This window comes from Penicillium roqueforti, assembly GCF_015533775.1.
Source record: "Penicillium roqueforti strain LCP96 04111 chromosome Unknown scaffold_06, whole genome shotgun sequence".
In the NCBI taxonomy this organism is placed as follows: Eukaryota; Fungi; Ascomycota; class Eurotiomycetes; order Eurotiales; family Aspergillaceae; genus Penicillium; species Penicillium roqueforti.
In genome coordinates, this window is record NW_024067570.1 from 533,297 (window position 1) to 557,153 (window position 23,857).

The 23,857-nt window shown below is 48.7% G+C and overlaps 8 protein-coding genes across 8 annotated transcripts; 4 read left to right on the forward strand and 4 right to left on the reverse strand.

Annotated features, from left to right (window-relative positions):
* Positions 1 to 498: 498 nt before the first annotated feature.
* On the reverse strand, positions 499 to 3,812 carry LCP9604111_3716 (uncharacterized protein; the record flags this gene model as incomplete). The annotated part of the gene is made up of 4 exons (XM_039071335.1): positions 499 to 1,349; positions 2,314 to 2,415; positions 2,487 to 2,608; positions 2,656 to 3,812. 4 exons carry the CDS (start codon positions 3,810 to 3,812, stop codon positions 499 to 501), a joined length of 2,232 nt encoding a protein of 743 aa, XP_038930379.1.
* A 736-nt stretch (positions 3,813 to 4,548) lies between these two features.
* LCP9604111_3717 (CAZyme family AA7) lies at positions 4,549 to 9,881 on the forward strand (the record flags this gene model as incomplete). Its single annotated transcript, XM_039071336.1, has 7 exons — positions 4,549 to 4,591; positions 4,655 to 5,181; positions 5,239 to 6,169; positions 6,393 to 6,675; positions 6,740 to 7,435; positions 8,390 to 8,594; positions 8,658 to 9,881. The coding sequence occupies 7 exons, from the start codon at positions 4,549 to 4,551 to the stop codon at positions 9,879 to 9,881; spliced, it is 3,909 nt and encodes a 1,302-aa protein (XP_038930380.1).
* Positions 9,882 to 11,063: 1,182 nt separating this feature from the next.
* On the forward strand, positions 11,064 to 12,055 carry LCP9604111_3718 (fgaFS/easG family protein; the record flags this gene model as incomplete). The annotated part of the gene is made up of 3 exons (XM_039071337.1): positions 11,064 to 11,481; positions 11,550 to 11,743; positions 11,804 to 12,055. The coding sequence occupies 3 exons, from the start codon at positions 11,064 to 11,066 to the stop codon at positions 12,053 to 12,055; spliced, it is 864 nt and encodes a 287-aa protein (XP_038930381.1).
* Positions 12,056 to 12,877: 822 nt separating this feature from the next.
* fgaDH (chanoclavine-I dehydrogenase easD) lies at positions 12,878 to 13,722 on the forward strand (the record flags this gene model as incomplete). Its single annotated transcript, XM_039071338.1, has 2 exons — positions 12,878 to 13,466; positions 13,526 to 13,722. 2 exons carry the CDS (start codon positions 12,878 to 12,880, stop codon positions 13,720 to 13,722), a joined length of 786 nt encoding a protein of 261 aa, XP_038930382.1.
* A 573-nt stretch (positions 13,723 to 14,295) lies between these two features.
* LCP9604111_3720 (uncharacterized protein) lies at positions 14,296 to 14,700 on the reverse strand (the record flags this gene model as incomplete). The annotated part of the gene is made up of 1 exon (XM_039071340.1): positions 14,296 to 14,700. The coding sequence occupies one exon, from the start codon at positions 14,698 to 14,700 to the stop codon at positions 14,296 to 14,298; it is 405 nt and encodes a 134-aa protein (XP_038930383.1).
* A 912-nt stretch (positions 14,701 to 15,612) lies between these two features.
* Positions 15,613 to 19,944, reverse strand: aarA (L-aminoadipate-semialdehyde dehydrogenase; the record flags this gene model as incomplete). Its single annotated transcript, XM_039071341.1, has 3 exons — positions 15,613 to 15,910; positions 15,963 to 19,543; positions 19,594 to 19,944. 3 exons carry the CDS (start codon positions 19,942 to 19,944, stop codon positions 15,613 to 15,615), a joined length of 4,230 nt encoding a protein of 1,409 aa, XP_038930384.1.
* A 1,051-nt stretch (positions 19,945 to 20,995) lies between these two features.
* Positions 20,996 to 22,857, forward strand: LCP9604111_3722 (uncharacterized protein; the record flags this gene model as incomplete). The annotated part of the gene is made up of 2 exons (XM_039071342.1): positions 20,996 to 22,728; positions 22,788 to 22,857. 2 exons carry the CDS (start codon positions 20,996 to 20,998, stop codon positions 22,855 to 22,857), a joined length of 1,803 nt encoding a protein of 600 aa, XP_038930385.1.
* A 406-nt stretch (positions 22,858 to 23,263) lies between these two features.
* LCP9604111_3723 (uncharacterized protein) lies at positions 23,264 to 23,855 on the reverse strand (the record flags this gene model as incomplete). Its single annotated transcript, XM_039071343.1, has 4 exons — positions 23,264 to 23,313; positions 23,384 to 23,626; positions 23,722 to 23,790; positions 23,843 to 23,855. 4 exons carry the CDS (start codon positions 23,853 to 23,855, stop codon positions 23,264 to 23,266), a joined length of 375 nt encoding a protein of 124 aa, XP_038930386.1.
* Positions 23,856 to 23,857: the final 2 nt, after the last annotated feature.

The following is a 23,857-nucleotide window of genomic DNA, read 5'->3' on the forward strand; positions in this document are numbered from 1 at the left end:
GTGAAGGACTGTGAAGAGTCAAACGGTCGAGGTTACACCATCTAGGCCTTGGATCACTGGCATATTACAGAATACAAACAGAACTGAAAAGAAGAAACATAAGACAAGCAAGGCTATGCACATATATAGGTAGATGTGGCATGCACCTAATCGTGTCTAGGTGTATATGTACCTTTTGTATGGAGTTGCTATACAAAAGATACCTGCTCCTCCCAATTTGGCAGACATACTTCGTATAACCTCACCGTCTCCTCTGATTGGTCTTTCCATCGCATCGGCTACCCACACATCATGCCATCATGTTTACATTCTGAGAGAACGAGAGATCCCTCTAGGCCAAAAAAAAAGAGAAATCTTACTTTACAATTATCATCAATTCATCAAATGCACACTGTCGCTATCCAGAAATGTCCTACTCCGCAAATCTCGCTTCTGCTACTCCGTACATCCCGTGGCCTTCGGCCGAAAGAGTCCCAAGCCCGAAAAAACCCCGCTAACTCACTCGGTTTGAAAAGCCGTCAAACGGGCCCTGATAACCTCCTCCGAGTCCTGCGTGTCCAGCTCACTGAGCACACCGGATCCAACATCGTAAACCAAGCCATGCAGCTGCAGTCCCCGGTCGCGGATCGCGTTCAACACAACACTCTTCTGCTTGACAATGTTCAAGCCCTCGCGAACGTTCAGCTCGGCCAGCTTCGACGACGCCTCTTCAGCAGGCATTGACTGCAAAAGTTCCAGGTTGCGCTCGCGCAGCTGACGAAGGGGAAACAGCCACGGATCCAAAATACCCAAGTTCTTATTGCCCATGGCAGCCGAGACACCACCGCAGCATGTGTGCCCGCACACCACGACATGGTTGACACGCAAGTATTGCACGGCGTATTCGATAACGGCGTTGGAGCTGAGGTCGCCCGGGTGGAGGATGTTGGCAATGTTGCGGTGCACGAAGACGTCGCCGGGCTGCAGGCCTAGGAAGGTGGTTTCGGGGCAGCGGGAGTCGGAGCACCCGATCCACAGAATCTGCGGCGTTTGGCCCGAGGCCAGGGTAGGGAAGAGCTCGGGCTGGTTGCGGGCTGTCTGGGCAGCCCATTCCTTGTTCAGGCGCAGGCCTGCTGCATATCGGTCTGCGGGATCCGCACCAGGAATGTCAGTCTGGGTCTGGTTCTTGGGCTTGGCAGGTGGTTCCGCGATCGACGGTGGTTCTCCGCTGGTGCTTTGGTGTCTCGCGCAGGATAGGGATGGGGAGGTTGAGAAGGGCTTGGTGTGATGCGGGGACAGAGCGATCTTGCTGCGCGCCACGAGAGACTGCGTGGTGAGCAGGGGTCTCGGTGAGTACTTGGAATCCCACACTGCGCGCGCAATGAGACCGCTTCGTCTGGTGAGTCTTGCGACACCCATGGAGGGGAAAAAGGTAGGAGGCGGGTTGACAGGAATTGGTGAAGGGAAAGCCGACTGAGAAAGACAGGATTACACAGACGATCAAGGATACAATTAATCCAACAACCGGTCGTGGACTTCTCACAGGGCTCCGACAATCTGAATCGGGTTGATTGGGAGATAAGAAGCAGAGCGGGAAAATTTGACCGGGGAAGTTGAACTGCCAAGAACGCGCATACAACAAAAACACCGCTCACACACTTACCTTCAAGCATGATGGAGTACTAACAGTGAAGAGAGATATGGAGGAGAGCAAGAAGAAGGAATTTGTTAGAACTATATGAATTCTCAAGTGAGAGGGGCAAGTAAAGACTGGGGAAAACAATCAGTTCGAGTAGTACAAACGCGCAGATTGGCGAGTTGGGCATTTTCGAAAGTTCAGAATCGAACGACTCTACTATCTAGGTTGTATATGTACGTGTACGTACCCATTCTAGGCCGCGTGCGAAAGGGCAGAGCTGCCAAAGGTCATATGCCTGATTTGCAGGGTTGATGCCTGAATGTGTCTAAATTCTGCCTTATTTTAGACCCCACCTGGGCATGTGACAGAGGGCTTAATAAGCAAAGTCTGTTCCCCAAAAAATGAAGCTATTCCCACCATACAAATCTCCGCATACACCCATTTCTAGGCGTTGAAGCATCCATTTCAAAGCTGACATCAATATTCAGAAAATCAAGAGTACATATATTCCAGCAAATCATTTAACCTACTCCTACCATCTAGCCTGCAATTTACACCGGTCATCAATTGGATTGCACATCTCGAAAAACATCTAGATCAACTCCATACCGCGATATCGTGGAATTCGCGTTAGTGTTTCTTTCTGGTCACATCCCTATGCCTGAAAGTCGCCAAATATGGTTTCTTTTACTCACTGGCCACCACCTGCTGCTTTGTCAAAGGTACCTCGAAAGAGACAGGATGGCCACGACACATCTTCTTAGAGACAGGCTCAAGGATAGGCGCACCGAAGCTGGCTAGATGAGAGAAGAGGGAAAACCGCGTTAAAAAACAAGATCATGGGAATTTGAGTAGAAAGTTGACTCACAGATTGGCCAGTCACCAGTCTCGAAGGATTGAAGATAGACACTTAAATACGGGCTCCCCTTCCGGTAAGAGAAAGAGATGTAGGCGTGGAGGTAGTTGACAGTGTCATGATCTACATGAGGACTAGATTTTGTTAGACGGGTTGAGTGAATAGAATTGTTTCAACTCACTAGTAAGCACGCAGGCTATCCCTGTATGTCTGCAGCATATGGGTGTAGCCGTGACGCCTGAAGAAGGTGGCTAGTCCATCCGTGACCCGGCCATCGTTCATACCGAAAGTCGTAAAGTAGACCTGCGGTTCGGGCATTGGGTCGTCGTGGTGAAGGGTATAGTTGGCCATCAGAGGAAGCTGCTCATTGGGGACCTCGCCAAGCTTGAGATAGGGCTCCGGGTACGAGAGAATACCGGTGGGAAGGTTGATCAGGTCCCATAGCTCCCGAATCATCTCTAATCCAGCGAGTGTTTGGGTATCGTTTCGTCGGCCGCCTAGTGTCCACAGGTCCTCCATCGATTCCAGGGAGACATTCAGCTCCAAGAGGTATATTTTGATCCGAGATTGACGTGGGTCACATAGATCGCAAGAAATGAGCCGGGGAGAGGCGGTACTGGAAGTTCCGCGAGAGTGAACATACTCTTCTAATTTGCGGAGAGGCGCGGCGAGAGTCGGGTACTGGTGGGAAAGGCGATGAACAGAGTCAAACATGAGCTCTTGCACTGGCTTGCCGGTTGCCAGAGATTTGAGTGCGGGATATATATACGCCTTCAACACGAACTCGCCACCCTTCAGGTCCAAGGCCAGTTTGTTTTGCGTTCGGATTTGGCCCCCAACCTTCTTTTTCTCTAAGAGGTAGGCCGTGTCTTGGTCGTTGACAGTGAGATCCCTCTTCAGATGCGCGAAGAACTCTAGATCAATGCCCTTCTGCAAAGGGATCAGTGTATCGAGTGCGTCCCATATGGCATGAGTGTTGAAGGGATCTTTCAGGGAGCCGGTGGCAGCGTTAATGGGCTCAAAGGTGTATCGCACCACTGAGTGGGTGCAGTTTAAGCTCAGTTCAAAAGGCGTGCCGTATCGAGTTAGGATGCTGAGCCATCGATCGTTGGTTTTGGTAGGGTAGACACCAAGGAAAGGAATGATAAACTTCTGGTACAACCCGAGAGCTTTGTACCGAGAATGAATATCATATCCAGCAACCTTGAGCATTTCTGCGAACATAGGTGCCGTACTGTGCCACCATAGCTTCTGATCGTGATCGGGGAAGTCTGCAAACTCAGTGATGGTCTGGTATACAAGACAGCTAGAAGCATTAGGTGGTTCAATGGAGCCCATAGTGACAGCTGCTTAACACAATAGAATAGTTGTAGAATGAAGCAGTCTATACGTTCTACAACTGACACTATATATTTCCACAGTGAATACGGCTATAGATTGAATAGAATGGTCGATGATCATGAAGATCACGGAAACCAGGATAAATATGCAAGATACACCGTAGAATCAAGGGATGAAAGACTTGCAGGAAAGCACACATACAGCTGATCATGATTGATTATATCAACACTCTCGTAGATATGGCGAGATACTGTTCATTCTCACCCTTTACGTATATAGTGGAGCTCTCGATACGTTACATCTACACTGCGGGTAGGCCCGAACTATGTTCCTGTGCTTTGCTCTCGGACTTGGCCGTAATATTGGAAACTCATCAAATAATCTAGAGGGCTGGCCACCGCCTTTTAGCTGAATGCAAGCATAAAATGGGTTGGATTTACAGAATTCTGAACCGCATCTATGCACATTCTTTTTGTTGATAGAAATCCACCACCAATCGGCAATGATGTTTCATTTTCTGGGGACTGCTGGGCTAGGTATAGCTCTCAGTTGGCTGGTATTTACACACTTCTTACAGTCTTCATGTCGTTGCCAGCCGTGGGAACCCTGTTGGCCGTCGGATGAACAATGGGAATTACTAAACAGATCGATGGAGTTCACTCTTGTTAGGTTACAACCTATTGCATCAGTCTGTTACAACCATAGCCTCGATCACACCTTATGCGAGGATGTGATGCGTATGTCAAGGGACAGTGGATGGAGGGCATCGCAACCTGGTAAGCCTGGCACTCACGTTGGGTACCTCCAAAAAAGATTCCTCAGCTGAGACTATCAACCAGGTGCATTGCAGGATTGGGTATGGGAGTCTGGCCAATCCCCTGGTGATGCATGCCCATTGGGATCTCAGATGAATGGTCATACCCAATGCCACCAAGGGCGCATTCCTCTTTACTCGGCAATGGTGAACTCCACAAAGCATGTTCAAGAAGCCGTAATGTTTGCTAAACGCCACGATCTTCGCCTTATCATCCGGAACACGGGCCATGATCTAGCGGGTCGATCCAGCTCGCCCAATGCATTGCAGATCCATACCCACCGGCTGCAAGATATTAAATTCCACGATAATGTTCAGCTCCACGGATTTGAAAAGTCTTTCGGTCCAGCTGTGAGTGTTGGAGCTGGTGTTATGATGGGGGACCTATACGCAAGGTCCGCACAAAATGGATACATTGTTGTCGGTGGCGATTGTCCTACAGTCGGAGTTGTAGGAGGATTCCTGCAGGGAGGAGGAATTTCAGATTTTCTTAGTCTACACCATGGATTGGCAGTGGACAACGTTCTGGAATTTGAAGTTGTGACCGCTAGCGTAAGCCTGCCAGAGCCTGATGCCATACAATATTGTGGGTTTCTAACCTTGAGACAGGGAGACATCGTTCTGGCCAACGCTATTCGGAATCCGGACCTATTTTGGGCATTGCGGGGGGGTGGAGGTGGGACTTTTGGAATTGTTACGCGAGCTACTATGCGAGTGTTTCCCGACGTCCCTGCTATTGCGGCTGAGCTCGGCGTGCAGACATCCCAATCTCACGGCGAATATTCTCGAAGCCTTGCTGCATTCTTCACTGTCCTGCAGTCATTGAACCGTGAAAATGTTGGTGGGCAGCTGATCATCACTGTGATATCTGAACACTCTATTGAGGCAAAACTTAAAATGTTCTTTCTGAACCAAACCAATACGGCGGATGTCGACCAGCGAATGCAGCCATTTGTTGAGGATATGAGGCGCATTGAAACTCATGTGACATACGAATCAACATCATTGCCGAAACTCAGCATGAACTATCGACAGGTTCCCGACATTCACACCGATAACGACTACGGTGTTCTTGGGTCCACTGTCGCCATTTCTAACGACTTATTCAATGCTTCCAAGGGGCCTGCATACGTGGCCGACGGTCTGGCCCAACTCCCCACGCGGCCGGGCGATCTATTGTTCACCAGTAACCTCGGAGGGCAAGTCATGAGAAATGGAGACCTCATGGAGACGTCCATGCATCCGGCTTGGAGGAATGCTACTCAGCTGATCAACTTCGTGCGACCGGTTGAGCCGACTATTGAAGGAAAAGCAGGTGCATTACAAAACCTTACGAATATTCACATGCCCTTGCTTTATGCCATTGACCCGAGGTTTCGGTTATCCTATCGTAACGTGGGGGACCCGAACGAAAAGGATTTCCAACAGGTCTATTGGGGACAGAGCTACGCCCGCCTGTTACAGCTGAAGCGACGGTGGGACCGAGAGGGGCTTTTGATCAGCAAGTTAGGAGTGGGTAGTGAGGAATGGGACTCGGAGGGTATGTGCAGGACAGGACGACGATCATTGGAAAACTTGGCGATAGATACGCTGAGCTCACTTGCTCATTTAATACATGTGACGTATCGATGTATTTGGTGAGAATACTACAAAGATGCTCGTGTGCTCACCGCCAGAGATGAGGATTAAATGTGGCTGAGCCGTCAGATAGTCTGGTGTAGAATCAATTCTTGATGCAATTCATGTTCTCTAGCAAAATACAGGAACCGAAAATATGACTATCATCAACTCACGCATTATTGACATACGTCAGAGCACATTCGAGGAATCCATTCCCGATCAAGTCACGGCTGGACTGTCTACTACGCCCAAAACTCTTCCAGCTCTTCTCTTCTACAGCGGGGAAGGAATTCGGCACTGGATTGAACACTCTACCGCCGCTGACTTCTATCCACGACATGAAGAGCTGCGCATTCTACGCGCCCGAGCGGCTGAGATGGTTGATTCGATTGCCAATAACAGTGTAGTGGTTGATCTTGGGAGCGCGTTAGTAAAATGATCACCTGAGTGGTTCTATTTCTATTGAAAGATAGCTAACACTGCTGTACAGAAGCCTGGACAAGGTTTTACCGTTACTGGAAGCACTAGAGGCATCAAAGAAGAACATCACGTTCTATGCACTCGATCTGAGCTTTTCGGAGCTTCAATCTACGCTGCAGTCCCTCCCATACGAACAATTCAAGTTTGTCAAAATTGGTGCACTTCATGGAACTTTCGAAGATGGAGTGCAGTGGCTGAAAGATACCCCGGGAGTACAGGACCGGCCGCACTGTCTCCTATTGTTTGGACTGACAGTAGGTAATTATTCGCGGCCAAATGCAGCCAAGTTTCTTCAGAACATCGCAAGCAACGCGTTGGCCGCTAGCCCAGTTCAAAGCTCTATTCTCCTGAGCCTGGATAGTTGCAAAATGCCAACCAAAGTGCTGCGCGCCTACACTGCTGAAGGCGTCGTTCCTTTTGCTTTAGCGTCCCTGGACTATGGAAACACCCTGTTCGCTCCAAACAAAATGGGGGAGAAGGTATTTCAGCCCAGTGATTGGTACTTTCTGAGTGAGTGGAACTATATGCTAGGCCGACACGAAGCCTCTCTCATCACGAAGGGCAAGGAGGTCAGACTTGGGGGCCCATTGAACGACATCGTTATCGAGAAGCATGAGAAGATTCGTTTCGGATGTAGCTACAAGTATGATACAGACGAGCGTCAAGTACTATTTGGGTCGGCGGGATTGACGGATGTGAAAGAATGGTCGGTTGAGGGCTGTGATGTTTCTTTTTACCAGCTCCAAATGTGTCCTAATTGAGATATTGAATACGTTGCAATTGTGTATCTTTTTTTTTGAGGTGAACAGCCCACGATATTATTATGCAATATGATGAAATGCAACAGATTGATAACTTCTCATGTGATATCAGTTTCTCAAGAGGCGTGTGGTGAAACTCAGTACCCACCTTACTGCATCCAGATTAATCTGGTTTATGCGGGATAAATGTACAATTCAGCCTCCGGTAATTTATTACTATGGGGTAAATTAATTGTATATGCAAGGGAAAAAATGGAAGCTAGAAGACACTAACTATGTGCGATACAAAAGTTGGTTGTGAAATCGGGAATGCTTATTATTACAACATAAATGTTGCATCTATCCAATCAATGTGCCCTGTAAAAGGTGATTGTATGAGTTGGTGACAAAACTGCGACTCAGATTTCGCAATTGGATGCATAAAGTCTACAGTCTATCTAAAATATAGTGACATCGAAATGCACAGGAAGAAAAAAAAAAAGAAAAGATGTAGGAGACTCAGGATCTGATCCCCGTGTCTCCCCAAATCAAGCCTTTTTAGTTATGCGCTTTCCATTCCAAGGGCTATCTATGCCCAGAGATGTACTGCTATTTTACTAGGTATTACACGGTGTGTAAATCCTGGATATGTATAGCTACATTCCGATCAGACCCAAGATGGAATGCAGTTCATCCCTTACATCCAAAATGAAAGTGTGACGAAACGTTGGGAGCTGATATTCTTCTCTACATGCAATGCAGGGTTCGCAAGGGTTCGCAGACAACAAGAGAGAGATAGAAAGGAAATACCCGATACTCAGAAAAGGTAGTCTCTGCGGGCTTACACCTCTGCATACTGGATTTTAGTAGTATTTAGCCCGGAGAAAGCCGAGTTCTCAACGACACAGTTCACTCTGAAGTCTTTCATCCAATACATTGAGCAAAAAAATGGCTCCCAACTACGCGAAGAAATGCCCAGTCATGGGCAAAGCACCCTCGTCCGGCCATTCTAGCATCGGCCCTCAAGATGTCCATACTCTAGAAGTATTGTCCAATTTCAACCGCGAAAAGATCCCTGAGCGGGTGGTTCATGCCCTTGGAGCTGGGGCGTACGGGGAGTTCGAGGTAGGTACTATCTAAATCGCATTCGAATCCTGAATTGGAATTAGAAGTTAATTCTGTGACAAGGTGACCCACGACATCTCCGATATTTGTAATATCGACATGCTCCTCGGTGTCGGCAAAAAGACGTCCTTAGTAACACGCTTTTCAACCACTGGTCTGGAGCGCGGCTCCTCCGAGGGCGTTCAGGACCTGAAGGGCATGGCGACCAAGTTGTTTACCAGCGATGGGGAATGGGACTGGGTCTTCCTCAATTTTCCTTTCTTTTTCATCCGCGATCCTGTCAAGTTCCCCGACATGATACACTCGCAACGGAGAGACCCCCAGACCAACCGCCTCAACCCGAACAATTTCTGGGAATTCGTGACCGAGAATCATGAATCAATTCATATGGTATTGCTGCAATACAGTGATTTCGGACGTATGTTTACTTGGCGCACTCTGAGCAGCTACTCAGGACACGCCTTCAAATGGGTTATGCCCGATGGCTCATTCAAATATGTCCATTTCTTCCTGTCTTCGGATCGCGGACCCAACTTCAAGGATGGTGCTGGCACCATCATGGATTCCAGCGAGCCCGACTTTGCGTCCAGGGACCTCTTTGAGGCCATCGAGCGAGGCGATCATCCATCTTGGACGGCGAATGTTCAGGTTATTGATCCCAAAGACGCGCCTCATCTTGGCTTCAATATTCTTGACGTCACCAAGCACTGGAACCTGGGAACATATCCCCAGGGTGTTGAGAAAATCCCTTCCCGGCCTTTTGGCAAGCTCACCTTGAATCGCAACGTGAAAGACTACTTCAGTGAGGTTGAGCAGCTAGCGTTCTCACCTTCTCATCTTGTTCCTGGTATAGAGGCCTCCGAGGATCCGATCCTGCAGGCCCGCCTCTTCGCATACCCTGACGCACAGCGATACCGCCTGGGGAGGACATTGTCGAAGCAGGCATCTCCCCGGACCTCATCAACCGCTGAGTATCAAGCCAGCCTCGGGAAAGACTTCGCTGAGTGGGTTGCGCAGGTCTCTTCGGACGTATGGTCTCAACCTCATGAGGATGATTACAAATTCGCTCGGGAGTATTATGAAATACTTCCCGAGTTCCGGAGTCAGGAGTTCCAGGATCGAATGGTGGAGAGAATTGTCGAATCAGTCTCGCAGACCCGTCAGGATATCCGAAACAAAGTGTATCGCACTTTCGCTCTGGTTTCATCCGAATTGGCCACGCGGGTGCAAGAGGGCGTTGAGGGGGCTGAAATAGATCAGGAGAAAAATGTCCAAGCGAGACTTTGATGGTGTGTTGCGGAGTTTTGCACGGACAATTTGACATAGGTAGCAGAATCCTCCAGGTCGCATTATACCTAGGTATACCGTCATGCCTCGAATAGCAACATCTAGCTGATACCGCTCCCTTGAATTTTCAGTACCGCCTTCTGAATACGGTACGATCAAGAATACTGCCATATTTTCTGCCAGTGTAGAGAGTATATTCTGCCCACTTCTGGTATACATAGTAAAAGAAACATGCATTTTGATCAGAAATAAACGTATATTCTACCTAATTCCTATAGGGTTTAATCCATTAACGATGATGCAGTCGACAATAAATTAGTTAATATGACAAAAGTGACTTAGTTCTGTTAGCAGTTTACATACAAATTACAGGTACCTACTGTTCTGCCACAAAAGCGGTATGTTAAATTGGAAGGCGGTATGATGTGCGGCAGGCAGAAGCAGGGTCCCGATTAGGAAGGTACACCTGAAAACCGGGGGGTTCCCTAAATGTATGGAATTCGAAGTTCGCGTATTTCTTTACTACATGTCTCTTGGGTTTAGCGAATTTTGAGCTTGGTGTCGTGAGCTGCCAAGTTGACTACAACATATGGGATGTGTCGACATATTCAATATGCAAGGGGGTTGGAGCTTGCCACGACTATGAAAAGTTGCATCACTTTCCGAAAATGTGGCGTCTAGCCCACCGCGACTTCATGAGCTCAAATTGGAATGCAGGATGTATTGGCGCTGCACGAGGAAGTCTTCGCAAATGGGACTCAGCAAGGATCAGTTCTAACTTGCATTGTGCATATTTCCGTCATAGCCGCCTGATTGGTATACTTTCCGTTATCTAGTTATACATAGCTCAACCGATACATGAGATGTTGATATTCAATGGCGGTCAATTGGCGGAGCCGTATTTTGTGTACTTGTGGAAGATCCTGGGAGCTGCAGACCTCATTTAGCCATTAGCCTGGCAGGTTCAAACAAGGAAAAATAGTATCTGCATTTGAATTCGTCATAGTCAAGCATGAGGTGAGACCGGCATATTTTTAGTCACATGTTGCTTTACGGTTCAATATGAGCTATCAACTGAGTACTTATTGTCTGAATATCTCGTAACCAACTCAATTATTCTCCAGAAGGGAAAGCTATACAAAGGACAACTTTCCGACTGCCTTACTATCTAGACATTTTGCAATGACTATTCTTGTACTTGGGGGACGGGGTAAAACGGCCAGTCGTCTTGCGGCTCTTCTTGATGCTGCAAAAACTTCATTCCTGGTTGGATCTAGCTCGACTTCACAGGAAAGCCCATACAACTCTTCCCATTTCAACTGGTATGAAAAGACAACGTGGGACAACCCATTTGCAGAGATTGGTAAACATGGATTGCAACCGATCTCAGCCGTTTATCTGGTTGGACCCCCTACCATGGACATGGTCCCACCTATGATCCAATTCGTTGATCTTGCTCGCTCTAAGGGAGTCCAGCGATTTGTGCTTGTCAGTGCCAGTAATATTGAGAAAGGCGATCACTCGATGGGTCAGGTCCACGCCTATCTAGACTCTCTACCAGGAGTTGAGTATGTGGCACTGAGGCCGACGTGGTTCATGGGTATGATTCATCCTGTCTAACATATAGCTTAGGACTATAGAGTGGCTAAACTGTTTTTTGTTTCCCAGAGAATCTATTGGAAGACCCCCAACGGACATGGATCAAGAACGAGAGTCAAGTAGTATCAGCGACAGGAGAGGGCAAGATCCCCTTCATCTCAGCCGATGATATTGCCTCCGTTGCTTTCCATTGCTTGACAGAATGGGGCTCGCATAAGACAGAATACATCATTCAAGGCCCAGAGCTCCTCTCATACGGGCAGGTAAGATGATTATATCCTACTTCTTGTTGACGAACAAAACTGACTTGATTCACATCCTAGGTTGCGGAGATTCTCACCTCGATCCTCGGCAAGAAAATCACCCATCACAGTTTGTCGGAAGCAGAATATACCAAGATTCTGGTTGACGAAATTGGAATGCCTGCAGACTTTGCAGCTATGTCTGCTGCGATGGAAGTTGATGTCAAAAATAGTCCCCAGGAAACTCTCAACGGTTCTGTCGAAGAAGTGACGGGGAACCCACCAAGGTTTTTCAGGACCTTTGCAGAGCACGAGAAGCAAAAATGGGTGTAGGCAGCCTGTTAGCTTTGATATCTTGTTCTTGAGGAATCTTAAGATATTAGTTATTAAACAGTCCTTCTATTTTCATTCCTGTATATCTCTAATTAATTGGTACTGACATATTCTAACTGCCGTAGAAGCTGTATCACAAGCGGGATAGAACCACTTTCAGATTACTGATGGCCCAGATCCGCTTCACGGAGAAGAATGGTTCCAGACGTCCGATGTGCATAAGCCACATGAGTTTTCAGATCTAGTTCAAGGCTTGAATTTGAAGTTAAATGAGGCACACAAGAAAAGAGCGTTGCATGGGCTTTTACTCCGCTAATCAATAGTCTGAATTTTAGTTTTCTTACGTTGCAATGCAGATGCAAAATATCATCCTAAACTATATATTTCATCCTCTATAAGGTCACGAGGTGTTTATGAGTGATGCATCGTGTCATGGTATGCTCTTTCAGGATCAGGAAATTACGGTGTACTGTTCAGCCAGCCATTTACTGCACGATATATTGTTGCGGAAAATCTATCGCTTCATTTTTATAAGCTAGCTATGCAATGCTACCCAGCGTGGCTATCCTTGCGTAGAAATGCGACATAGGAAATCCTTTATCCTTCCAGAATGTAAATCAAGTCCCTTACGGCCCTGGCGGCCAGTAGATCAGAATTTTATGTACACAATGGAGGGGATGACGATTCAGAAGTAACTACATTATGATTGAAGAAGGGAGACATTTGTTTCTGGGCACGAATACCCCGCTCAGAATATTCTCCAACCCTTTCTCTTTCACTTTGAATATCATTGCTCATATCAAAATAAATCAACCTGACCCAATGGCATCCGTGAAATCCAGGGTATTTGCCATCACTGGTGGTGCATCTGGCATCGGCGCAGCCACTAGCAGACTGCTAGCTGAGCGCGGTGCTACTGCTGTTTGTGTGGGCGATATATCCTGCAAGAACTTTGACGAGCTGAAGGAATCTATGAAGAAAATCAACCCAGCCACAGAGGTGCACTGCAGTTTGTTAGATGTGACTTCGCCCACTGAGGTTGAAAAATGGGTGAAGAGTATCGTGGCCAAGTTTGGTAACCTTCACGGGGCCGCAAACATTGCCGGCATTGCCCAGGGTGCTGGGCTCCGAAACTCGCCTACAATTCTGGAGGAGGGAGATGAGGAATGGAGCAAGGTACTCAAAGTAAATCTTGATGGTGTTTTCTACTGCACCCGTGCGGAGGTTCGCGCTATGAAATCGCTTCCCTCTGATGACCGCAGCATCGTCAACGTGGGTAGTATTGCAGCACTGAGCCATATCCCAGATGTGTATGCATACGGAACTTCCAAGGGAGCTTCCACCTACTTTACAACATGCGTGGCAGCAGATACATTTCCATTCGGGATTCGCGTGAACAGCGTATCTCCAGGTACAGCTCTTATTGTTCCATGACAGAACGGCTAGATGGGGCTAACAAGTTGTTCACAGGGATAACCGACACTCCGTTGCTGCCACAGTTTATGCCCAAGGCTCAAACGAGCGATGAGGTCAAAGAGGTCTATAGGAAAGAAGGATTTTCGGTGGTTAAAGCGGGCGATGTGGCTCGGACGATAGTCTGGTTGCTCAGCGAGGATTCAAGCCCTGTGTATGGCGCCAATATCAATGTCGGGGCCAGCATGCCCTAGTCTTTCTACGTGGTAGATACAGCACGCTGAACACAAAGCTTGCTTTTTCCCCAATGATCGAATTTATGAGATGTGTTATAGGGTGACCGGTCCACAGTCCAGTAAAATCTCCGAAATACGTATAACATACATTTGTCTACATTGTACTGCATATAGTGTATGACATGCAATATGCAAGGGAGACATACCCGCAGGGAAAAAGACATCTCTCACCCAAAACCACAGAGTCGGGCCGGGACGGGTCATCTCGCATAAAATATCGGCGCCTAGGATAATTTTTCCGTCTCTTGACGGTGATGATCCCCCTTGCTTTACTTCCGCACTTTATGTCAGCGAAAATTATCTTTGGAGGTCAAAAAATATCCGATGGATCAGGGAGTGGATAGCAATAAGCTAGTAATGCTTATAGAGGGATAAATTTGGACGAAATACTGCATCAAAATCATGAATCCACCGAGCAAAACTTCTGGCTGCTATTTCTAATGGACATAGATTGATGGTATCCTATCATATAACGGACATTCAAGCACTACCTCCAATCCATCGGTCACTCGAACAAAAGAAAGCCAGCGCTCAAGCACGCTTCTTCTCATATAAGTGGTAAAGCTTGGTCATGACTTGCCAGCGTCCGTCCACCTTGGCCATGCATAAATGATCTCTGAACCCAACTGTATCCACCTCTGCATCTACTTCAACAATGGCGGTGGTAGGGGTTGTCGACAGGATATGCAGGTGGGAGATCAAACTAGGTTCTGGACCCTTCTCCTTCATTATTTCCAAAAGGTCTGTGACTGGTCCATTGGCAAAGTCAGGACCTATGTGCCCGCACATAGTGGCATCCTTATGGAAGGATTTGTGAATGCATTCAGGGTTGCTGGTCCGGACTGCGTCGGTGTACAGCTTTGCCACGGCCAAAATCTCATGGAAGTCGGCGGTGCGGGTGGGCTTGATATCTTGGGGACAGGTGGGATTCCTCATGGTCTCTTGTTGGATTGATCGATGACGTGATGGATGATAATATAGGTTTGGTTTTATCCGTATTCTCGATCGACTGACGAGGTATGAGGAGATAGGACTCGCTGGTGGGAAATAATGATCATATATATCCTTGATCCCAGCGCTTTCATGGTCTGCCTAGAACCGCTTAGTTGCCACAGTGCTAGTACGAGTCCATTAACAGAAGGAAAGAAACTCCACATTATGCTCCATACGAGGGCAGACTCGATCTAAGCAAGGGAGTCTGGGCAAATAAACAGAAGAACATTCGATTGCGCGCAGACAGTCTTCCGATCTCCCTGCACCAGTCCTACTAGATTAGGTGTTAAGCCATTGATCAATCATGTGTATTGATTTGAAGGCCCTAACTCGAATCTATTTTGGATATGTTTATAGTACATATACATGCAGAGTGCGTAAATGTGTGAGACGTGAAGATAGTAAACTTTTATGATAGCCTTTTATTTAACGGATTTAGTGTATAGTCTATTTTTTGGGGGCTTTCGGAACATTTCGACTGTAGATTCCCTCCGCTTCAATAATCCAGTCGTGCTCAGTGAGTAAGTCAGAGCGATCAGATCACGCTCAGTGAATGAGTGGGATTAGGGCTCCTCAGTACTCCGTAGTGAGCGGGCGACCTCGGGACCTCGGGACCCCGTTCATCCGGCCTATATGATGATCAGGGTGCTCAGTGAGCAAAAAGCGGCAAGGGATGAGCACTAAAGCGGAAACAGAAACCCAACTTACGCGGCCTAAAATCCGGTGTATATGTACTCTACAAGCCAAACATTTAATTGCTCATTTGAATACGAGGGTGGGTGGTAAAGAATATGAGAAATGTAAATGCTTTTTAAAATCAGAATACATAAGTACATGTGCTTCTTTTTATAAATTTCAAGATGTACCACCCCGGCCACCAACGCTCAACAGGGTCTTCTTCTGTTCCTCGCTAATCTGCGCTGCAGGCAGAGGGCGGGCGCCGGAGACGGTCGGTGCAGGCAGGAAACCGGTTTGAACGAGATAAGAGGCATACAAGCCGACTAATTCCTCAGTCACGCCAGCACCGGCTGACGCATCAACGCCCGACCAGGTGGCATCTGCACGCAGAGCTGTGGCTGCATTTACGTCGTCTAATTCCGGAGCCTTGGTGTTGGAGGGAAGGTCGGAGGTAACGAAGTGGTAAAGGGGCATACTAAAGAAGGTTAGTTCGTATTCAGTAACGGACCGATAGGAGTGTAACTTACAGAGCATGCTGAGACTCCTTGTCATTGTGCTCGCCATCGTTGACATACTCCTCGAGGGAAGTGGACCAAGGCACGTAGTCAACCTGGGGGACATTGTATCCGTAGAGCTCTAGCGCACCGAGGAACTGGTTAAAGCGCAGACGAGGGTGTCCAGTAACATGAGCGACGTTAACGCCCGTGGCGGGCGGGTGGAAGGCAGTGGCAATGACAATACGAGCCACATGATCAACGGGCACCATGTTCACGGTGTTGAAGATATTGGGGCGAAGGCCAATCTGAATGCAGCCCTTGAGCATACGGATGAGGAAATCATCGGTGTTGGTAGTTCCGGTGACCGAATCACCAAGAACATATCCAGAGCGGACAATGGTTCCCCGTAGGCCTCTGCGGCCGGCCTCTTTGACAAGGTATTCTCCGGCCCATTTGCTTTGACCATAACCGGTTCCAAGGCCAACTCTGCTGCCCTCCATATCGTCATCCTCGCTGATACCATTTCCACCAGCGGCAATGATACGTTCGGATTCTTGGACGTAGTAGTCCTTATCCAACGCACTGGTCGAACTGACAAAGGCAAACTGCTTAGCCTTTCCACTGGCGCACAGCTTGAGGGCATCAATGGTACCAAGAACATTAGCCGGTCGAAGTGTCGCATAGGGGTAGACCCAGTGGACAAGAGCTCCGTTGTGAATCACAGCATCGACGCGGTTGGCAAGGTCGTCCCACACTGACTGGGAAAGACCGAATTGCGGCTTTCCAAGATCACCACAGACAGCTTGCAGCTTGGAGGTCCATGCTTCATCCCAGAAACCATACGCGCGGCAAGTGGAGCGAAGTCGCTCAAGTGCCTGCTCCTCGGTCTTTGCCCGAACTAGAGCTACCACCTTGGTGGAAGGAGACTTACGGGTAAGTAGGTCTCGGAGGATATGCGCGCCGAGGAAACCAGTGGCTCCAGTAAGGAACACCGTGGGTTCACTAGTGAGCATAGACTCGGTACGTTGAGGGAATGTCTTAGGCAGTTCACTGACAAGCTGGACAGCATCCTTCGAGTACTCGTCGTCCGGCTTATTAGTAGCTTCCACAGCTAGAGTCTTCTCATCGCTCATCGCGAATGATTCCATTGCCAGCAGGCGGTCAATCTCGCCAGCAAAGCCCTTAAGGGTTGGGCTGCGGAAGATAGCATTCATACTGATGTCAATAACACGCCACTTACGACGAAGCTCAAAGAACATTTGCTGCGCGAGGATACTGTGGCCACCGAGATCAAAGAAGGAGTCATCCGGTCCAATCATGCGAGATGTCACATTGGGAATGAGCTTGGCCCAGACTTCAGCCAGAGTTCGCTCGGTTTCAGAGAGGGCCTGCACCGCGGATGAGCGGCGGCGAGGTGCAGCGGCGCTTAACTCTGCAGTGTCTGGGAATGGAAGTGCGGGCTTATCGACCTTGCCGTTCGGGTTCAGAGGCATGCGCTTAAGGGGAATGATAACGGTCGGCACTGCGTATGTAGGGAGCTTACTGCGCAGATGCTCACGAGCATCATCGCGGAGAGGACGGAAGCGTCGCAGCAGACCAACCATACCCTCAGAGTCAGAGTCATCGTCCTTAAGGCCCTTGCTCTCCAACCATGATGCCCACTTGTTCATATCAGGTACAAAGTAGCTGACCAACGTGGGTTCCTCGTCTTTATCTCTTCGCACCAAAGTCACGTTCTCACGGACCAGAGGGTGCTGGGAAAGATGGGTGTCGATCTCTCCGAGCTCAATACGGAAACCACGAATCTTCACTTGGTCGTCGGCGCGGCCAGAGCACTCAACATCTCCAGATGGCGTGTAACGGCCTAGATCACCACTGCGATAAAGGCGATCACGAGGACCAACGTAGAATTGCCGCCAGGGCTCGTTCTTAGATTCGGCTTGGTCTTTCTCTGTCCAGACTTCAGGCTGAACAAACCAGTTGGTAAGGAACTTCTTCGCACTCAATTCAGGGGAACCAAGGTAACCCTCTGCAAGACCCGCCGCACGAACGTAGATCTCACCGACCTCTCCAACAGCACACAGACGAGTGGGGTCATAGCGGTTGACAACCAGCATCTGCACATCCAACATTCCGCGACCAGCCATAATCACATCCTTCATATTGTTGAGGTAGCCCTCGTGGCTGGCGTAGCTAGGGATTTCAAAGTAGCTGACAGCGCGCTGGGTCTCGGTTGTTCCGTACATGTTCACAATGCTGACATTGGGCGCAAGTCCCTGGAGTGAGCGGCAGTCTCGCTTAATCAAAATGTCACCCACGAAGAATGCGTGGTGAAGAGCAGGGAATTGAGCAGAGGCACCACCGACAAGAATTTGACCCATGGCAGGTGTAAGGTGAGTGATGGTGGCACCGTACTTCTGCATCCATTCAGCAAGCTTTTCGTTTTGGATGTCCTCACGAGCGGGCACCAAAAGTTGAGCACCCAAGAACAACGGGGTGAAAATGTCTCTCTGGATAGGATCGTGAGCGATACCACTCAGCATAGTAAATTTATCGTCTGGGGTGAGCTTGAAAGTCTCAGACATCCAAGGGAAATAATAGGCCAGAGAGAAGTGTCGGCCACGGACACCCTTCGGCCGGCCTTCCGAGCCGGACGTGAAAGACAGGGTCGGAATAGAGTCAGGGCCGACGATGACACCAGTAGGCTTGGACTTCAGTGCCACATCGTTGGCGAATACATCCTGACCATTGACGGATCCACCGGCGAGGGTTCCATCATCGAGTAGAGCAAGTGCGGGAATTTCAGTGCGGAGTTCAAGATTTTCGTCGATGAAAGTACGCACGATGTCCGAAAGTTCACCTGCATCTTTTGTAGCCTTGGCAATGTTCACCAAAGCGCGAGGACGGGCAACATCAAGGTAGATGTTCTGACGTTCTGGGGGATAGGCAGGGTCAATAACGGAGAAAGTCGCACCGGCTTTCAGAATTCCCATGACAGCAACCACCAAGTCCACGCCACGGTAGGCATAAACCATGACAACCTCTCCCCGTTGAATGCCAGACCGTACTAAATGATGGCCGAGGATGTTGGAGGCCTCGTTGATTTGGCGATAGGTGAACTGGCGGTGAGGGGAGCTGGTTGACGGGGTTTCAACCACACACAGCTTGTCTGGGTGGCTTTCCGCATTGGCAGTGAAAATGTCGTGGATGGCACCACGGAACTTAGACCAGTTCAAGTTGGATGTTGGGTCGGGCAAGAGGGCGCGCTGATCTTCGGTCATCAAGTCGATACGTCCGATAGCCTCGTCCGGCTTGGCAGCAGCATTGCGAACGATACTGGCTAGTTGCTTCAAAATGAAAGCAATACGGGCACTCGAGAAGAGACGCTGATTGTAGTATGCGCCCAATTCGACCTCGGTCGAACCCGGTGCAACGTTAACCACCAAATCAGTGGTATCGAAGGTGTTTGCAGGGTAATCCTGGGAGGCAGCAGGGGCATCATACGCGGCGAATCGAAAGAGGACCGGGGTGCGTTCGGACTTGGACTTCTCCTGTATATACGAGCGAAGGCTGACCAAGGGCACGATTTGGGAAGACCCCTCCTTAAAGGCCTGCAAGGCTTTTAGTAGTGAATCCTATAACAAGTAAAATATATACGGACCTTGTCTACTTTGGTATATAGCTGGGCAAATGACTCCGAGGCATCAATGGGAACTCGGATGACGAAGGCACGGCCATCCTCGCTGGAGTTTGTGCCCACAGCGATGTCCTCATCACCAGCCAATCGCGCTACCAGTATAATGAAGGCAGTTAAGAAAGCGGTGAATCCGGATGACGACGCCTCAAGCTTCTCCTTGGGGAATCGCAGAGACTCAAAAGCTTCAATGACTCTCTTGCCGTCGGTCTCTTTTGTATCGGGATAATCTCGGGTCAATGGGGAAACAGTCAGATTGTTCAACCTTTGTGCCCATATCTCCAGGCGGTCCTGCAAAGAGGCTGTTCCCACAGCCATGATTGCAGTATATTCAAAAGAGTTGGAGAATGGAAGATACGGTGACTCAATATTAAAATTACCCCCCCATAACGAGCGGAAAAGTCCGATCTCGCCGCTATTTCTGCCAATGAGAATTGAGGCGCTGATCAGCTGTTTTCCCCACAGAGGGTTCACCGCCTGCCAAGATTGGACAGCGGGGTGGCGTCGGAGTTAAGGTTTTTCCAGCCAAGAGCGGCACAGATTGGCAGAACTGGAGGAGTACAGGAGATCTACGTATACTCATTCCCTTTGTCTGATTCCTCCATTGGATACTCACATTGACAACGTTGAGACTATTTTGCTCTATACAGCCATTCTTGGGGTGCTAAGAGTAGACATTTAACTATCGCAGAGGTCTCATTCTGGTGAAGAGGGCATATAGACAGAAGACGAATGTACAACATACAACATAACATATGCCAGCCCAAGATATGTGTGGATAACTTAGTGGAATATCCTTGATGTATATCTCACTTTGCAAAGCCTTCACATCACTAGCTGTACTGGTTTAGATCAAAGCTACATACAGCGACATAAATATGTTCCTACTAGTTGCTTGTAAACGAACACAATATAATATGATCAGGAACATAATTGTAAAGTATCTTGATCATCGTAAGAGAGATACCGGAATATTTTGAGCATAAATCTGGTTGTTAAGAGTTTCTATGTCGTAGAGGTTCGCAGGTCTCATTCTATGAGGTCATTTATAATAGGCTCGCTGAGTCATCATTTCTTTTTGATCTCAAAGTAAGGAACTACCATCCCCGTCCTAGCTCCTAAGATTGTTATCAAAGGCTCTATTTTGTATTTGGCTCATCATTAGAAGCCAGTGAATTCTATTCTGAGCAAGAGATTCAGATGGAAGTTGTGCTGAGTTCTCTTCATACCTATCGTCATTCTTTCGCCAAGACTGAATTGGCCAAATCCGGGTGGAGTTTCAGGAGAAGTGTCGCAGTTTAAAGACACACGTGTTTTCTCAACTTTTGACGGGCCTCTACACAGGTCCTCTGGTTTGAATGCTAGAAAGATGATTCCTCACAGGAGTACAGCCCTCCTGTCTGTAATTGTGTTCGTCGCGCTTTTACTCTTCATTTTCTCGTCATCTCCGATCCCTGATCCCGGCGAGCAACCAGCCACAGGCCCGGCCAAGTTCGTGCCCACACCAAAGCTACCCTCATTAAGCAACTTCCACCTACCCTCGTTCCGCCCTCCCTCCCATGAGCAGCCCGAAGAACAGAACAACAGCACACACGGCGAGTCGAAATGGTACAGCACCCTAGAATGGTTGAACCCATTCTCCTCTGCCATCACGTTGGATGAGACTCGCTCCGTCCTCCCTCCCCTTCGCGAACGTCGACCGATCTACACATACTACGATGCGAAATATAACCCCAACAAAGCCAATGGCAAGGATCTCAAGGAATTGCAGAGCGCCGATGCGGAATTGCTCCTCGCGTGGCGTCGGGCATGGTTCGCGCAAGGATTCAAGCCTGTGGTGTTGACTCCGGGCGATGCAATGAAGAACCCGAACTACGAAATTGTCCAGAAGTGGAAACTCGCGCCCAAAACTCAGAACGAGGTGTTCGCCTGGCTTGCGTGGGGGCACATGGGCACGGGCTTGCTCGCGGATTTCCACTGCTTCCCCATGGCGCGTTATGATGATTTCATGCTGTCGTATCTTCGGCGGGGGAGTATCCCAGAGTCCATTACCCGATTTGAAAACCTTAAGAATGGCCTTTACGCGGCTGAAAAGTCGCAGATTGATGCAGCCGTTCAAAGCGCAGTCCTGAAGCTCGATGATAAAACCCAGTCCTTCGTTGATCTGATTGATCCGGAATCGTTCAAGGTTGAGCCGCCGACCGCTTTGGCGTTCTACAAATCTGCAGCCATTACCTCTGGCTACTCTGCCGTGCACGAAAAGATGACCGAGAACGCTGCGAGTGGTCAGTTGGCTCTTGTCCAACTGATCAACGCCCACCTCCATAATAAATTCCATAGCTCCTTCCCCGCCGGGCTGGCTGTGCTGAAGCCGTTCCCTCAACACACTACTGCCCTGGTGGAGCCTGCTCTTAGGCTGGCAAAGGCCCTTATTCAGTGCCCGGAGTCGCCCATTCCCGACTCCTGTCCACCCAATGACCCCGAATGCCGCCCATGCGGGTCTGGGACTGCAAAGCAACCCATGCGTATCAGCCAGCCTTCGACCTATAAAAACACCACCTTCTTGTTCACCATCGGCACCCTTCCTCATCCCTACACTCTTATCAGCCTTCAGAGGAACTCAGAGCAGATCACTACAGCACAAGTTCGCCGGGAGACCGAGCGCGACGCATGGCTCTCTGAGGTGACCAAAAAACACCTTGGGCCCGAATTGGGCTCTTCATACCGGGGAGTGATCTTCAAGCAGGTTGTCGCAGGCGAAGATGCTGTCGGAACTTCGTTGTGGATGACAGTGGAATCTCTTCCTGCAGAGGCAGGCCAGAGTCTTCCGGCAGAGCTCTTGGACGAGTTTGAATGGCAGTTTGGCTTCAAGATCCCTCGTGGGGGTAAGATTGATCCGGCCACTGAGAACGACATAGAGTCTACCAAGAGTGCGCAGGATAACACGCCAAGCGAGCAAGGAGTCGGCAAAGAATATGAACTCATCCAAAAGGCCCGCGAGATAATTAAGAATAAGGAAACGACCGGCATCAATATCAAAGATGTTGTCGAGGCTTGGAACCTTGCAGACACAGAGGTTTGGCGTTTTGTTAAGGCCTATCGGTAAGTCGTTGCCTTGTATCTAATGTCTCACAGGCTGTTGCTAATCCCGCATTCTACAGGGCTCGAAGCGTCGTTGAACGGCAGAAGTGGGAAGATGAAGAGAAACCTTTTGCTGGCTCGAGACCGTGAGCGCGCATTTATGGGGATACCATCTACGAACCATTTCTTTCATATATGTATTGTAGCTTCTTTTTTTTTTTTTGGTTGGCGTAATTCAAATATAGAAATTTAACTGGACAGATATTCAAGCCTTACCTACGGAGTACGCATGAAGTTTTTAGTGCTCATGCCTTGCCACTTTTTGCCTACTGCCCCAGCCAGCCCTCCACGTCAAGCGACCCATTCGAAATAGTCGCGAATATTGAGAGAATCAGCCGATGATATGGGATTGTTGCAGGCTATTGTTCAAACCTCGATTTCCTAAGGCTCCCACAGCAGCTCATAGGCCCCGTGCAACCCAAGGCAACAGGCATTTCTGAGTACAAAACAGGTGATGGAGGACGACCTGGATATCTCACATCTCTGAATCTGCTCATCAGATAGTACGCACAGCCCATACTGAGGCTGAGTTCCCAAGCTTGCTGTCTATCATGAAATTCGATATCTCCAAGATCGATAACCACCACTTGTCCATTGGCACAGAACAGAAAATTACCTAGGTTCAGGTCATAATGCTCAGCTCCGAGCTTGTAAGACTCCCCGAAAGCATTCTCAAGAGATAACTCCAAAGTCTCCTCTTCGATATTTGATTCGACTTGTTTCGCGAGCTCGCGCAGAGTAATGCCTTCAATCTCTGAAAGGATCAAGGCCTGACGCCTATTGAAAGAGCCTTCGCCAAAATAGAACTGAGAGGACAGTCCCTTGAAGCTTCTGCAACTTAGTATAGGAAGATATTTCACTGCAGAACTCAGCTTCCCGTTCGTCTTTTTGTTGCTTGACAATGACTCTTTCTGGAAGTCCAAAACGGGGCTCCGCGAGTTCTAAGCGGTGTACGGTCGGACGAATCTTGTTTAGCAGCGTATCGTTCGTCACGGCGATACATTTGTCGCCAAATTAGATCATCTATGTTGTGTGAGTTAGCCAAATCATCCACTGTGTATGATAAGAGCTTTACCAAGACTGGGCATCC